This window comes from Macaca mulatta, chromosome 10 (assembly GCF_049350105.2).
Source record: "Macaca mulatta isolate MMU2019108-1 chromosome 10, T2T-MMU8v2.0, whole genome shotgun sequence".
Classification (NCBI taxonomy): domain Eukaryota; kingdom Metazoa; phylum Chordata; class Mammalia; order Primates; family Cercopithecidae; genus Macaca; species Macaca mulatta.
In genome coordinates this window covers 23,565,481-23,581,796 of record NC_133415.1, presented here as the reverse complement: position 1 = coordinate 23,581,796, position 16,316 = coordinate 23,565,481, and the positions used below count along the sequence as shown (strand labels likewise).

The following is a 16,316-nucleotide window of genomic DNA, read 5'->3' as shown; positions in this document are numbered from 1 at the left end:
CAGTGGGGCAAGAGGCTGTGTGGGGCAGGAGAGGCTGTGTGGCCTCCTGGGGCTGGGGCCGGGTTCTGCTTCCAGCCTCATGTCTCCCCTCAGGTGTGGGAGAGCCTCACAGGAGAGGCCATGGAGGGTAGAAGGGGTGAGTTGGGACCGGCCACCTCCCTCTTTCTTAAGTCATCTTTGGGATCTTGAGGTGGATGGCGAAGAGGAACCTGGTTACATCTTAGAGCCTCACAGCTTGAGGAATAACCCACGTGGCCCACTCGAGTGTCCACTTCCTTTCAGATTTCAGGGTCTCTGGCCTCTCCTCAGGGGTCTGTGTGTGGGTTCACAGAGTGTCACTCACTTAAAGCTGGTTCTGCTCCTGCTGTTGTGGTGGACCTTAAGAGGTCAATCAAGGACACAAGAAGGGTGGAGCAGGAAGAGGGGAGCCAGAGCAGAGGAGGGGACAGGCCGCCGGAGCCAGCGGCAGTGGGCACCTGCCTGGAGCACCACAGCCTGTGTGGCTCCGTTTGACAGCACGTGCACCCCGAGCTCAGAGCCTGCCCAGGGGAACTCGGGGGTGGGTGGGTTGAGGGGCTCACCTGACAACAGTTGCTACTTTAAGTAGTACTCACCATTCCAACCATATTTTTAACAGCCTTCGGCCAGCAGATTACAAGAAAAAGAAAGAAAGAGAGAAAGAAGAGAGTTTAGACTCAAGCACAGGCTGTTATGCAACATGAGCTGATCACTGTTTAGGAAGCGCCACACCAGGCCCGCGGCTCTGACTGGGAGGGGAGAGGAGCAAGAGTCAGCAGGGGACACACAGGAGAACCGACAGCCACACCCAGGCCAGCCGCGTGCGGATCCAGGGGCTCAGGGGCAGCAGCAGCCAGGCCTCCCTTCCCAGCCAGTAGAGGCTCAGGAGGGGAAAGAGCACAGCGGGCGTTTGTAGCCAGCTCAGGAAACCAAAGTCCCTGGTTCCCGAGTGACCCAGGAAAGATCCACCAGCTGCCACCACTGGGGGCAGCCTCGGGACACATCCCTAGGGCCCGACAGCATATCAGGCAGAAAGTCCCTGTGTTCCCATTAAAAGCAAAGAAATTAAGCAACTGGGTTTTTTGGCCTCTCAGCACAGCCCTGCAAATGGAATATAATTTTGGCTTTCAGATTTTGTAGAACACAGACCTCTAGACTGCCTGGGTTCAGGATGCTTTAATACGCAATATCCTAGAAGTGTTTTCCTGATGCTATTCAACAAGCAGGCATAACACACTTATTACAAAATGAGCAGGGACTCAGCCAAGGGTACAGGTCACTGCTGGTTCTAAGTTCCAAATCCATGTGGAAACAGCCCCAGGTAGCACTCAGAGTTTCAGAGGCTAATACTTGATGGAGCAGCTTTATTTCTCCATAGAAATATTTCTTCTGCTTAAGTGAAATTTGCTGGCAAATATCTCCAACAACAACACATATTACTTTTTCAAATTGTTACACTCCAGAATGGCCAGAAAAGCAGCTCTGTGCTCTTCAAGGGCTGCTCCAGCCTCCAGAAGTGCTCCCACAGCTGTCCCCCTAGGACTTGGTCCAGACCCTCACTGGCCAGAATGCAGTGGTGCAGCATGGGTACTGAGAAGCTCCCAGGCCAAGCTGCAAAGGACCCACATGATGCTAAGAACTGGAACCCTCTGAACTCCTGAACTAGATCTGTATTTTCCTAAAAGAAAGCACATCTGCTAAGCAGTATCTTGCATTAGAGTTGCTCCTGTGTTCACTGCTTTGCCTCAGTGACTATCTTTTTCCAGCATGGTAAGTACTTTGATCAAAGAAGTATGGGAACACCTGCAGCTGTCCTGGCAGGCTGGCCCCACACCTGGTGGCTTGGGGAGGGTGGCTGTAACACTTGTCAATCAGCTGAAAAAGTTGGTGGTGAGGAGGACAAGGTTCAGGAGACCACTGAATGGAGATTTCAGGAAATGCCCTGAGACCACAGGTGACAGGGGCCCCATAAGCATCCTCTGAAGGCCCTTGATGCTCAGCACCCAGTGAAAACACTATGCAAACCTGCCCCTCTGTGCCCCGCTGAGTCAAGCACCCAGCTTCACCCTGGGGTTGGCCGCACAGCTTCATCAGGGCCACAGGTGCACCTGACAATGCCAATAGTGGCCAGTGTCTGCTGGCACGGCCTCCCATCATCCTGGGAAGGGGCAGCACCGCTGGCACGGATGCCTTGGCATCATAGATGGAAATAGCAGGTAAACAGCACTTGCCAGGGAGGGCTATTCTCTTACTACCAGCCCTCATCTTCTCCTTCGAATCACAAAGGCAATGAGACTGCATTAACTTACAGCTTCCTATTTAGGGCCAAATTGCTCTGCCTTTCCAAATCAGCATGGGCCTCAGGCCCTGGCTCAGCCCTCCAGGCTCGACTTACCCGGCTGATGAGCTGCTCTCCCGTCTCTGAGGCAGTGATGAGTTTGCAAAGGGCTTGGAGGGCAGGATTGGGCAGACCTAAACCAAGGAAAAAGGGTAGAAGTTATTCAGAAGAGCCTCTGTACACAAAAACCTTTCCAGGGGAAAGAACCCTAAATCCTCGGCATCGGTGGCATTTTTCAGAAGCTCAGCACAGCTGGACGTGTGTCTGGGACCCCTTGCCATTTCTCAGAACACCCTGCTCCTAGCTGGGAGATCCAGCATCCTCATGAATGCGGGGCCCAAGGCCACCAACTGTTCCACCTGCTGTTGGCCAGATCTGTTGCCCCAGCCCTACACCCGCAGCTCACCCAGCAGGGACTGGAGGGTGCTGCTGCACTGCTGGAGCCGGTCACCCGGGTCAGAAGTTGGGAAGAAGACAGCTGCTGGCAGGCCGCTGGTTGGGGGGTCCAGCCGGAAGCCCACAGCGGTGAGGAGGGCCTGCCAGCCAGGGATGCCGCCCACTTTGTTCTCCACGCTCTGCTGGGACGTGTACATGGCATTGCGCTGCCCGTTCTGGATGCGCTGCAGGGACTTTTCCACCTGGGGGGAAATTGGGGGTGAGTCAGAGACCCAGGCAAGCCCTGGTTTCTGTCCACATGGCTTTGAGGGTACACAAAGCCCCAGGGGTGAAGCAAGGCTGACTGCTGCAACCCCACGTGGCCCACATGGCCAGGCCTGAGGATGTGACAGTGGGGCACTGACCAGGCATCTTGCGAGGGAGGGCACAGAAGGGAAGGATTTTACAATCAGAGCCCTCAAGGGCTGGTACAACAGAAGGATTCTGTCCCTCCCCTAAACCAACCCCTTGCACACACTCCACAGACAGTAAAGCAACGTGTCTGAACACACAGGGGCCTGCCTCAAACCCTGTAATGGCTCCTGCCCACTAGGGATAAACCCTCAGGCCCTTCAGGACCCCCCTCGCTGCCCACAGCCCAGCCCCATCATGGGGTCTTGGCTGGCAATGCCCTTCTTCCCCATTCCTCCCACTCAGCCTTCGTCCCTCCGCACTGGCCTCTGCAGCCTATACCTCCCTCCACCAGGAAGTGTCCTCCTGTCATCCAGGGCCTGAACAGTTGCCTGGCACTTCTACGCTGGTCACCCAAGTCACTGCTGCATGAACTACATGAGTGAGTGTTTTAACAGTAGTGCAGGGTCTCAAGGCTAAGTGGGGACAGCTGAGAGGCGCAGTGGCTCACACCTGTAATCCTAACACTTTAGGAGGCCAAGATGGGTAGATCACTTGAGTTCAGGAGTTCAAGACAAGCCAGAGCAACATAGCGAGACCCCAGCTCTATACCCCGTCCCCCCCAAAAAAACACCAAATAACAGTAGTGCAAACAGTTTTCATCGGGCCTCCCTGGGCCTCTCTCTAGTGGAAACCCCTGTCCACTCTGGGATGTTGGTGCCCTGTGAGGCACATGTCCCCTCAATGGAGGGGCATGGGTAGTCCAAGATGACCTGAGGCTTTTTTTTTTTTTTTTTTTAAACAGTAAACACTGGGATGCCGGAGCACAGGCGTCCAGACAGGAGGAAGTGTGTACTCACATCAGCCAGGAGGAAACAAGCCTGCCCGGGAGGACAGAAGATCAGCCCTGGCTGTCACTCAGGCAGGGCGGGCCTCCAAGACACTGCCTACTGGATCAAGGAATATCCAGGAGGTGTTAGAAGGTAGGGGCTGGGGAACTTGACTCCATGGCCCCCACACTCCTGCATCCACCCCAGGAGATAATACCAAGGAAAAAGAGGAAACCCTTAAATGGGCCTGAGGGGCCTCAAGGCCATGTGGGGGCAGCTAAGAGGCCTGGCCTGGGAGGAGGCGGCTAATGGGTAGAGAAGGCAGTTCCACTACCCCAAAAAAGCAGTGTGCAGTGGCAGCAAGGACAGAGGGACTTTGCGGGTGACGGGACCTGAGAACTGAAAGGCTCTAGGCAGTTTCCAGATACGGGGTAACAATGGAGAGGGCCTCCCAGCAACCTGGGCGTTGGCCTCCTCGAGCCAACTAGGGGAATGCTGGGGGCTTGCTCGTCACAGTGTTCACATACTGATTACTTTCAGGCCTGAGGAGACCCTAAGCTTAAGAAATGTGTGTGACTCTATCCTCAGAAGTGCATGGAGAGCTAACCACGCACAGGCCCAGGTGCCACAGGTCTGAACAGAGGGACCTGATCAGACCCAACGGGCAAGAAGTTTGCATAGCCCAGGAGACATGCTCGCTCCCAGGCCTGCGTGGACACTGCCCTAGGTCCTCCATCTTAACCATGGACGGAGCCAGGCTGTGCAGCAACCAGCCTGCAAGGAGGCCCTGGGGTCTGTGGCAGATTTGGAAGGAGCTTGGCTGTGGCATGGCTGTTCACCCACACTGCATGGGCCCCAGGCTGGCACTGGGCTAGGAAGATGTGGGGTGGGCTAGGGCTGGTCTTTCTGGCACAGCACTCTAAATGATTTGAAACGGCCTTCCAGGTTGTTCCAAAGGTAGAAGGATGAAACAAGTTTGATGTCACTGCTTCTTGACTCAATTGATAACATTTACACCTGTAGATGTGGGCCCTCCATTTGTGCTCTTGCCTGGGCTCCACAGAAGTTGGGGCAGGCTGGTCAAGGGCACGATCAAACTTGGACTCATTAGGGGCAGACTGGAGTCATCTGATGGTAAAATAGGACTCTACTGTGCGGCGAGTACTCGCATTTTCTCAAATCCTCATGATAACCTTGAAATATTCAACTGTTACCACTCTTTCCAGATGAGAGCACTGAGGCTCGGAGAGCCAAAGTGACTTGTCCAAAGCCACATGACCTGGAAGCTGCTAGGGTATGGGTCCCTGTCATTGGCTGCCCTTCCCCCAGGGTCCTGGCGAGTACTGCTACTACAGCCGCCTGTATGGCATCACCCACCGTGCCCACCCCTCAAGCCAGTGGGCTCATCCCGGGGACGTCTGCAGAAGCACCCTGGGGATGCTGCCCACTTTGTGCATCACGCTTTGCTGGGACATGGGTCTCCCAAGCAGGCTTATCCCAGGGACGTCTGCGGAAGCCGGTCAGTGCCGTCCTGGACATGGCCCCAGTCATGATGTCCTCTCCACCTGCTCACATCCCGATGTAAGGAAACCCTTGCCTTCTCCTTCTTGCACAGCACTGCCAGCTCTTGTTGAGTGCAGGGTGCCCGACCCCCTTACCAGGTGCAGCAGCACTCGCAGGGCATCCCGCGCGCGCTCTGGGTGCTGCAGGATCTCTGTGAGGGCCTGGCCGATGAGTGATGAGGGGCTGTTCAGCTTAACATCACTCCCGATGAGCATGAACCCTGCAGAGAGCAAAGGAGGACACCCTCAGCAGAGCGGCTGGAGACCCCAGCCCCACCCCGGCTTCTAGGGCTCACTTATGCCTCAAGGTTAACCCAGCAGAAAGAGCAGGGCCTGGCAGGGGAGCAGCTCACAGGCTAGACTGGGGCATCTGACTCACTGGATGGTGATGTGGCACCCCTTTGCCCCCTTCCTTTTAATAATCAATATTGCTTAGCTGTTCAGGTAAGTGGGGCCTGCTGTTTTGCAGAAAGGAGCCAAGGGAAGTACAGTGGGAAAACCTGCCTTTTTTTGTGTGAAATTCATCTATGTCTATCCTCAGGCCTTTAGGAGGGGACATGCCAGGACAGGGGAGGTGCACGTATCTCCTCCTTGGGGCCACGGGGAGGCAGGGAGCGGCTACTCCTCCATTTCTAAACCAGCAAACAAGCTCGGCTGGGAAAGACCAACTGGGCTGAGGAGCACAGCATCCCACTGTTCCTTTCCACATTGCCTTCCAAAACAGGGCCTGGGGGAGCAGGTTTCTCAAGCCCACGGGCAACTTTAGGACCAGCCTGCCCCCAAATCATGTAGGGAAAGGGTTTTCTAAGAGAATGAGCTGTTTTTAAAGGTAATAGGAGAGCATCACTAAAAATGGTTGCATCCGGAACAAAGTTGTGACTTATATTATCTATCAACAAAACTAAACAAACAAAGACCTTTTTCAAAATGCCATGCCCGTAAGCACACTGGACAGACCTGCAGAGACAGGAAAGGGGCCAGGTCCCCACAAGCCCTGCAGTAGGTTTTGTGGGATGCTGTGGGGCCCAAAGCCCCTTCTGACTGCCAGGACTTGTGTGATGAGGACAATAATGGAAGCCACAGGGGTCACCTCTACTTTCTGTGTCTCCTAAGAGCAGGAGAAGCAGGTAAGCAGCCCTCTGTGCCTGCCTGTGCACGCTCCGCCTGGCAGAACCAAGGGATGGCCGTGAGGCGAGTAGGCAGGGTGGGGTATGTGCCTGTTGGACCAACTAAATGCTTTTCAGCCGCTTGAAGAAACAGGAACAATTCTATTTTGTTTTTTGAATAGCTCTTTGAAAAATACTCCAGTTGTGTTTGTAAAGTAAGCAAAATGTTTCCATCTTTCAACAGCATGACCAAACGCCTGACACCAGCACCTGGGGCTGCCAGGCAGCCACCCCTGCAGCTGTGTTGTTTGCTGGCTGACAGGGCCTGGCAGTGCTGTGGCTCCACCCCAGGGCTGACCCATCTTTGGAAAATGACACCAGCAGTATCAGGATGTGTCAACTGGATTTATGTTAAGAAAACAGGATTTTCGGTATTCCTCTTTTTCCCAAAGTTTGAGACACTTTCAGACACTCTGCTTTGCAGTTATGGCTGATGTCACCCATGGGGGGCAGGGGACTTTTGCTTTGCTCTAAATTTTCGTAACACCCTGGGGAGTTTCGGGGCCCAATGCTGAGAGAAGACCACAGGCTGACGCATCATGACGCATGTGGGTAAAACAGTCCCGGCTGGCTGAGAGGCCAGTGAGGGAATAGGCCCAGGGTTTGGTTTGTACTCTGTGAGTCTTGGCCTGGCAGGGTCTTCTGCACAGCAGAGCCCTCTGAGTGGCTGCTGTGGGCAGCTTTCCACAGGGACCCCAGGGGAAGCAGGTTGTTGCCTAGAGCTGAGAGGCAGCTCTGTACGTGCCTGCCTTCCCACCTCCCCTGTGACCAGATGTCACAGGAACATTCTCTCTTTACTCCCTAGACCCTCCAGGCAGGCCCACTAAGAGAATGTATTCTAGAACATGCAGGGCCTGAAGCTTCACAAAATATTCAGTACACTCCTTACAGATCTTCTCAAATGTGGACCGGGTGGTGTCATCAGCACCACCATCATCCCCTTACCGCTGAGGACACAGCTTCAGAGAGCGTAAGTAACCTATCTCAGGCCACACAGCCAGGACATGGAGCTAGATCCATCCTAAGTCTTTCTACCACACACTCCTTTCTACAGTCATGGTTTAAGTGAGGGTGCAATGGAATAGGTCATCCAGTGTACACTGACATCAGGAGGAGTTTCACATTCACACTCCCATGGCAAATGGTTCAGTTGCTCCCTGGTCCAAAGATGATCTTAATAGTAGGAAAAACTCATTTGGCAGAAGGAAAACTCAGCACACAGGCTCTCTCCCTGAGTCTTCTGCAGCTGGCCCTGCCCTGCCCTCCCCTCCCCTCCCTAACCCCACTTGCAGAATAAAGTCAGGGGGCTGTGAGGACTGAGCCCCAGGCCTTGACAGGCACCTGCAGCTGGCTGAACTCCCACCTGCCCAGTTGGAGGGGTGCGAGAAGGCCTTGCTGCTCTGCACCACCTTCATGGCCTCCCCCAGGGCGGCGCTGGCTTTCAGGCCATTCAGCAGGGATGAGTAGAAGGCATGGATGAACATCTTAGAAGCAGCCACTGGCACAGGCCACAGAGACACGAGGACACACTGAGCGCCGGCAGCCAGGAAGGCCCTTGTCAGCGCAATGACTCCGTCGGCTGTGACTTTGCTGTTGGACTCCTGGGAGGAGCCAAGCACCACCAGCTTCACGGGCAGCTGCAGGTCCAGGACATCGGCGGCCGTGAGCAGCAGCTCCTGCAGGGGCGGGCAGTCCGAGATGCTTTCCCCGTCACTGGCGTCGTCCTGCACCCGTAAGGACTCAGGGATCGTGTAGGGGTGGCCAAAGGAACTCTTGCTGCTGGCAGGGTTGCCGTCCATGCTGGGCGTGAGGACCAAGGCCGACAGCTTCCAGGAGATGTGAGTGGCAAAGTGGACACACTCAGCCTGGGTCAGGGCGCTCATGACCCTCTCCTTGGTGGCTACACTGCCCACTAGGGGCTGGCAGCCCAGCAGCTCGGACACCATGTAGGCCTCTTCCTCAGCCGACGGCATGGGCCCCCACAGCCACCTGTCCATCACAGCTGATGGGAGCTTGGGGTTGCCGATGACAGCCGCCATGGATGTGGAGCTGGAGTATGTGGGCGGGTTCTTCCGTAAGTGAGACTAGGAGGGGAGGGGACAAAGCAGACCACCCGTCAGACAGAACAGCCAGGCTGCCCGGCAGTGGTCAGGTGAGCACAGGGATGACCAGCTCTCTGCTGGTTGAGCTTGAATCCACCTGTTTCCCCAGTCACCTCATTAACTCTTATTTTTCAACATCTTTTTGACACAGGTGCCTAACTTACTGAGAATCACGCCTGCTGTGATGAGCCCTTGAAAATCATCAGGATTGGGCCGGGCGCGGTGGCTCAAGCCTGTAATCCCAGCACTTTGGGAGGCCGAGACGGGCGGATCACGAGGTCAGGAGATCGAGACCATCCTGGCTAACACGGTGAAACCCCGTCTCTACTAAAAAAAAAAATACAAAAAAACTAGCCGGGCGAGGTGGTGGGCGCCTGTAGCCCCAGCTACTCGGGAGGCTGAGGCAGGAGAATGGTGTGAACCCGGGAGGCGGAGCTTGCAGTGAGCTGAGATCCGGCCACTGCACTCCAGCCTGGGTGACAGAGCCAGACTCCGTCTCAAAAAAAAAAAAAAGAAAATCATCAGGATTGGATGGTAGGGGTCCTGAGAGGACTGGGGGAGGAGGCCCTGATATGACAGAGTGGACAGAGCCCATGGAACCCAGGATGGCCAGCCTGCTCCATAATCCTCATCCCCATAGACCTCCCTGTGTGGCTCCTAAATAAGAGGAAACCCACTCCTGAGAAGTCAGGGACTTTGAAGAGTGATTTTGTTTAAATCGTGCAAACAAGCAAGTAAGTCTTGGGGAGACAGGGCTAAACTAAGTCCTTTAAGAAGCTCTACATACTGACAAGATTCTAGTTCCCTTCTGCCTTATATGCTGCAAAGTAGAAAGTATCACTGAATGAGAAAATCAGCATAAAGAAGCCCAATGATGTCTGCCTGAGTTTCCCCTATGATGATTTTTGGTACTTTTTGGGAAACATTAAGTATGAAGTTACTTCAAAATAATTTGTTGGTGCCTCTGCTTGGTGATGCCTTAAACTCTGGGTAAGAGAAACACCAGATGCCTGTCAGGAGATGGCCTCTTCCGGGTCTCTGGTTAAGCTACAAACAGCTAGCTGGCTGTTGTTATCAAAATAAAAGTTTTCTGAAGGTGGAGGCATCTGATACCCAGAGTGCTGCTATCAGCCAGGGCAGTGGGCCACTGGGTGGCAGGAGTGTCGAGAAGGCCAGCTCGATTCCTATCTGGGATTCAGAATCAGCCATGGAAACTTCAGAAACCTAGAGAAAATAACTTCTTTCACTTTGAACTGATTCTTTGCTTCATAAGAAAAGTATTATCCAGCTACAAAAATGGTCAAAATTCAGATCTGCAAAAACCCATGAGGCAGAAACTGACCCCACTTAGGCCACACCAATGAGCAAGTCATCAAAGCGGCCAAGACAGGTCCTGTGGGGGCCACCCATGCACAGGGCCCAGCCTTGGTTCCTAACCCCGCCTATGCTTTCCACCACTGCAAAGAGGACCATCTGGGTAAGACTTGTCCCACCCGCCATGGGGTATTAGGGCAGATGGGGTCTGAGGGCTCTGAGAGCAGCTGGCAGCTCGAGGGCATCCGGAGTTGGAGGATGGAGCAATGCAAGCCCTTGTGGTAAAGACAGTCCTGCAGCTGAGCAGGCAGGGATGCTGCAAGTGGAGTGTGAGGCAGGTGCGGAGCCCTGTGGGACTGTGGAGGGGTCAGAGGGAAGCCAGGATTTTGGGGTCTCTGAGAGTTCGGAGAAGGGGAAGAAGATTAAAGTTTGGCTCAAAAGTTTCTAATCAGGTGGGCAGGGCCAAGGGTGGCAGTGGGGTGAGACCCATGACTCAGGGTGGCCCACTGTTACTCTCTTGATTTTGGGTGTTTCTTTCCAAACTGATTATTCTTGCTCAATGAGACCTGAGTCCCTGCCTGTCCCCTGAAAGCCACCTGACTTGTTTTTAGTTCCATTGGCCTGTTGGGCTGTTTTCTACTCGACTCCACTCTTGCTTGTCTGCCTTCCCTGCTTGGGGCCCAGCCAACAGTCAGCTCAAGGGCCAGGTGAATTGGGTGGCTCTGCTCTGCCCACTGGGCATCGTGTGGATGGTGGGTGACCAGCCCCCTGAGGTGCTCAGTCAGGCCTCAAGCTTCACTGTGTACCTCAGAGCAGCTCAGAACCCTAATGTCACAGCAAAGAAACTTAGACATGACACAAATTGTGGCTTCTCGAGGCAGCAAAGAATGGCCAGGGGTCATGAGGGCCGAGCCCCACTTTTGGACAGAGCTACTCTAAAGTTATGCTACCTGCATGCAAATCATAAAATCAACACTTTTGAGGAGATCACCGCTATGCCTTAGTAACACAGCCCAGTCCGACCAGATAGACAGTGCCTCGAGACCCGAGAACAAGCCCTTGGTCCCCCACCATGTGTGTGAGCCTTACCTTGGACTGCACGCTAAGGGAGCGGATGGAAGGGACAGCAAGGAGGCCGAAGCGCTCGTAGAGGTACTCGTTGGAGGAGCTTCCCTTCAGGAGGGCGAAAGGAATGAGGTAGAGCTCCCCCTCTAGAACCAGGATGAGCTGCCGGTGCCGGCCCACAGGGCCGCTGGAGTGCATCAGGCCCTGTGGAGCAAGCACGGAGAGGCTGACATGGGAGGCCCAGGAGGCAGGGGTTTCAGGCACCAGGACAACCCTGAGCCATAGCCTGGACGATACAAGTATGAGCAGGTGAGGCCTGCGGGGGTGTGGGGTGCCGTGGGGTGTGAGGCGCCACAGGGCATAGGCTGAGCTGCAGCCCTGCAGGAGCGTCACCAACTGGCATGCTTGCTCGTGGACTGGCAAGGGCTGGCCTGGCAGCGTCCATCTGCCTCACAGTCCTGAGAAGGTTAGAGGACAGTTTCTTGAAGTTCATAAGAACCTGGAGTGGGCGGGAGACCGGCCTGTACTGCACAGGCACCCTGAGAAGGGGTGGGAAAGGCCCCTCCCAAAACAAGATCTGTTTTCCATTTCAATGGACAAGAGGCTAGAAAATCAGAGGGAGGACGGGAGGTCTGGGGGCTGGCATGACAGTCCCTGGAGAAGGGGATGGGCTGGGTTCTAGGACCTTTTGTGACTTCCTCTGAGGGAAGAGTGGCCCCTTGGCTCTGGGCTCGGGAGGTGCTGTCCCCACTTGTTCCCTCTGGGGATGTCAGGGGACCCAACGCATGGATGACTCCCATCCCTCTTGACAGGCTGGGCATGAGGACCCAAGGCAGGGTGTGCACAGGGCCACAGGAGACATAGGCTCATTCCCATTCATTGCAGAACAAGGCTAAGGCCACGGGCATCTTAGAGCAGCAGGCAACAATCCTGAAAGCTGGGTTCACACAGACTGAGGTGAACAAAGAGGTGGTGTGGAAGCTGCTGCTGCAGTCCAGAGCCTGCCAAGAAGGTCCCAGGTCCACAGAGCCTGCGCAACACTGGGTGCCAGGGGCGGGGCTGGCCTGCCCCCAACCCCGTCTGCTGAGGAGTGGCTGACAAGCAGACACCCACCAGGGTGCCACTCGCTTGTGCCTGGGGAAGCAAATGTGCTTGCTTGACCCGTCTGATGTGCTGCCGTGGGCACTTGGCTGAGGGTGGCAGGGCACTCAGCTAACCCAAAGTGACACATGCCTGGCGGGACGTTCAGTCTCTGTAAACTCCTATGGGGTTTTCTTTCTTTCTTTAAAAAAAAAATGTCTAGCTCCATCTAGCGAAAGCAGAAATAAAAATTATTAGGCCAATTTGTTTTTCGTTTGTTTGCTGTAAGAGCTACAGTATGAGCCAGGCACGGTGGCTCATGCCTGTAATCCCAGCACTTTGGGAGCCCAAGGCGGGCGGATTATGAGGTCAGGAATGCAACATGGTGAAACTCCGTCTCTACTAAAAATACAAAATTAGCCGGGTATGCCGGCATGCCACCATACATCTGTAGTCCCAACTACTCAGGAGGCTGAGGCAGGAGAATTGCTTGAACCCAGGAGGCGAAGGTTGTAGTGGGCCAAACACCAGTGTACTCCAGCCTCGGGGGCAGAGCGAGACTGTGTCTCAAAAACAACGACAACAAAAAAAGAGCTACAGTGTTTCCCAAGAGGAGGTAAATTAATCACTGTGCAATTGTGCAACCTAAGCAGGAAGAAGTAGGGGTGTGTCACAGCGACCCCGACACTGTCTATGGATGAGCTCAGCACAGGGAGGAGAAACAGCTGTAGGCACCTGGGCCCCATGGTCTGCCATGGGCCACACCTGAGCTCCCCGGCTGGCTCCGTAGGTAGAGGTGGCTCAGGGGGCTGCTCTGGAGGGGAGTGCCACCACACCGGGGAGGTATGCCAGTGAACCTCAAACCAGCCGCAGTGGCACAGCTGATGCTGCCCTGACCCTGGTGACAGGGTCAGCGGCTGTGACAGTGATGGCCACCTGCTGCTCAGTGAGAACTGTGCTGCCTGAGAATGGGTAGGGTGGGGCTTGAGCCACTTGCCATGTGTAAAACTGGACCCACCCTCCACTGTTCCAGAGTCACAGGGCTTTGTTGTGACAAGATGCCAGCCCCAGCCCCACAGGTCCTCCCTGGGTTCCTGCCACCCAGGCCCAAACCACAGTAAGTTTCTGTCAGATGTCATCCCACAGGCTACTGCCTTCACCAGGACACACGCCACTCATAGACAAGTCCCTAATGACAGCACCTAACTGTGCGAACCGGACGGAAGCTTGGCAAGCTGAAAAAAGGAGAAGTCAGGCTGGAATCCATGCAGAGCAAACATTCACTGGCAGCACTTCTTTGTAGAACCCTGCTAACTCTACCCACAAAACCTCATCTGCGGCACAAGCCTAATGATCAGAGAATGCATGTCCTTGAAGGCAGCTTGTCTGTCTTCTCCAACACTCCACCAGGGGTGGGGGGTATCTCCTGTGGCCCTGTTGTCAGAAGTCTCCCAAGCTGGGCCTCGGCTTTCCCATCAGCCACTGAGTGGTGTCTGTCATGTGCCTACTGGGGACTGTAGGGAAGTCAGATAAATTTAGGACATGCTCCCTGCTTGCAAACTTATGATGATGTACTTAGAAAACTAAAATGCACACAAGAGGCCATTGCTGAGTGAAACTTGGTATTATCAAATGTAACAGCCTCATGGCAGCATGGCAACCCCAGAACTGGGAGAGCCTATCCAGGCTGACACTGGGCCCACCCAGGAGGCTGCTCTGGTCCGTGAGAACTGGGGAAGGCCTGGCCTGGTCAGATGCTGTTGCCAGGTGAGCACAAGCCTAGAGAGGGACATGGAAGCCAGACTGTGGGGGCGCTGAAGATCAGGCAAGAAAGTGTGGTTCTTGTTGGCTGTCAGGACCTGCCATGCCTTCTCAAGCTGAGCCCTGCAAAGCATTGAGAGGCAGCCTGCCTGCCTGAGGGAGAGGGGCTATGCCCGGGAGTAATTCAGACCAGGGCATGCCCACCGAGAGAGGAGACAAGGAGACTTGCTGGGACTCAGTGAGAGTGACCTTAGCGGGTGAGGAGAAGTCTGAAATCCAGGCTGGGAGATAGGGAGACTGTTCTCTGAACCTCATATCCCAATTTGGAAGTCTGGGTCCTCCCTGCATCATGCCTAGGAGCTGGTACCGAGCTTGGCACATGCATACAACCCTGGGTGAAGGCCCCCAAATGGGACCCCTGTCCAAACTGTGTGAAATGAGGCAGGTGACAGCCACAGCTGTTCTCTGAAACGTGTAGGCTTGTGGGGAGACGGGTAGAACAGCAGGCTGACAGCTCCTGTTCAAAGGGGGAAACTGATTGGACATGCTAGAGACAATGCCCAGGAAACTTGTGAGCTCTGCCTCTGGTGTATGCGTGCTGTCCTTGCACTGAAAGATTAGCTATAATCCAATGTGAACTTGAAAAGGGGAAAGCAAGTGACATCTCTATTCAGCTTACATATCATCAGTCAGCCTACAAAGGAGAGACATTCAAGGAAACACTACTCAGCACCTGGGCCTGTCAGCCTCGGAAAGGGCGTCTGCTGGCCTCTTAAGGCTTAGGGTTGAACAATAAAGTGGCTCATGCACCAGCCTTATAGCAGCAACTACCAGAATCTCCAACAGATTCTATCAAAGACTCAGATGTTCTGACCTTTGCAGTTTCTAGTAATGGGATTTCTGAAAGCAGAAGATGACAGGGCCAGGTGCACTAGAATCTGTCCCTTCCCCAGGGGTGCCGCCCTGCGCTCTCACCAAGGGGCTGTGACCCTGACTGTGGCAATGTGAGTCCAGGCAGCAAATGATGCTTGAGAACCTACTGTGTGCCAGGCCAGGTGAGAGAAAAGGGGGAAGACACAGTGCTGGGCAGGCAGGCCACCACGCACAGTATCGCGGGGCTGCCCTGGGGCACAGTGATGATGGGGTACCGTGAAGGTGCAGTCTTTGTACAAGGAGAGGGTTGTTCCTTCTGACAGGGTGGGCAGTGAGTACACTGGAGGTGGCTTTGCACATCTATTGTCAGTTTACTGTCTCTCAGGTCCTGAAGCCCTTGTCACTATCCACACTGAGACACGCTGCATTCCTTCGGCTGTTTCTCCCACGATATGCAGGGTGCTGAGCTGTGTCAGTGGAGTGCACTGAGGGGCACTGAGGAGGCAGGAGACCTCCTGGGTCAGTGATGGCTGAGGACATCCAGAGGCCTGCCCAGCCACGGGCCCAGAGCACTGTCCCGTTGCCACCTTGCAGTCTCGGCCTGGTGATGATCTTCCCACATCCTTCTCTACATGGAAACCAGAGCCCCCACACTCCCAAGACCTCCTGCCTGGGCAGGTGCCTAGACTCCCTGGCACCCATCACCGCTGGAAGCTGATGGCTGCTCTCCTGCCCACACTCAGGGGGCTACCACTTGCCAGCAATTCCAGACTGGCTCTGGCCTGGTCAAACAGTGGACATATCTCTGTGTCCTGTGGGCTGAACCACACCTCCTCCCATGTTCATTCTTTACTGGGTACACTCCCTCAGCCCTAGAGAACCACACAGCTTCCCTATATCTTACAATTACTTGCTTCTCATAGGTAATAGCTCTCTATACTGAACGTTGTGGTTTCTGTCTCCAGATGGACCCAGAGGATGAAAAGCTGTGTCCAGTGGCCCGGGAAGGGATGCTGCATGCTGGGGAAAGAATAAGGGTTCTGAGGGGAGGCCCTGCCACAGAGTCTGGGGCAGCCTGCCAAGTCAGGGTGCTCCCAGCATCTGGAACTGCTAGATAGGAGGCGAGGGGTAAGAAACCAGTAGGGTTGGGGGTAGGGGATCTGAGCACTCCAACAAGACACTAACCTCTCTGCACCTTGGTTTCCAAACCCACAGGACAGCACTAACATCCATTCCTCACAGGCCTATGAGGCCAAGGTAGCTGCACAGTGGGTAAAGCATCTAGCCCCATGCCTGGCACTGGTGTGCACTCCAGACATATTGGTCAAATGCGAATTTACAACTGTCTTCAGTGCTTGGAATAAGGTGACACCGCCCCTATTATTTATACTATTCTTTTCTTCTGGTCCATAATCATTTTT

At 54.6% G+C, this 16,316-nt stretch overlaps 1 protein-coding gene across 6 annotated transcripts in view; it reads right to left on the bottom strand.

Moving 5' to 3' along the window:
- The window catches only part of TTC28 (tetratricopeptide repeat domain 28), a 718,240-nt gene that overhangs the window by 11,072 nt on the left and 690,852 nt on the right, over nt 1-16,316 (bottom strand). For 3 of the 6 annotated variants that reach the window (XM_015149977.3, XM_077950260.1, XM_077950263.1), the window contains 6 exons: nt 11,206-11,385; nt 8,064-8,784; nt 5,631-5,755; nt 2,763-2,994; nt 2,414-2,490; nt 615-638 (listed from right to left, as the gene is read on the bottom strand). In XM_015149977.3, coding sequence (XP_015005463.2) covers nt 615-638; nt 2,414-2,490; nt 2,763-2,994; nt 5,631-5,755; nt 8,064-8,784; nt 11,206-11,385 — 1,359 coding nt within the window. Of the gene's footprint in view, nt 1-614; nt 639-2,395; nt 2,491-2,762; nt 2,995-5,630; nt 5,756-8,063; nt 8,785-11,205; nt 11,386-16,316 lie in introns of all 6 variants that reach the window. The other 3 variants (XM_077950259.1, XM_077950262.1, XM_077950261.1) reach the window with 2 other exon arrangements.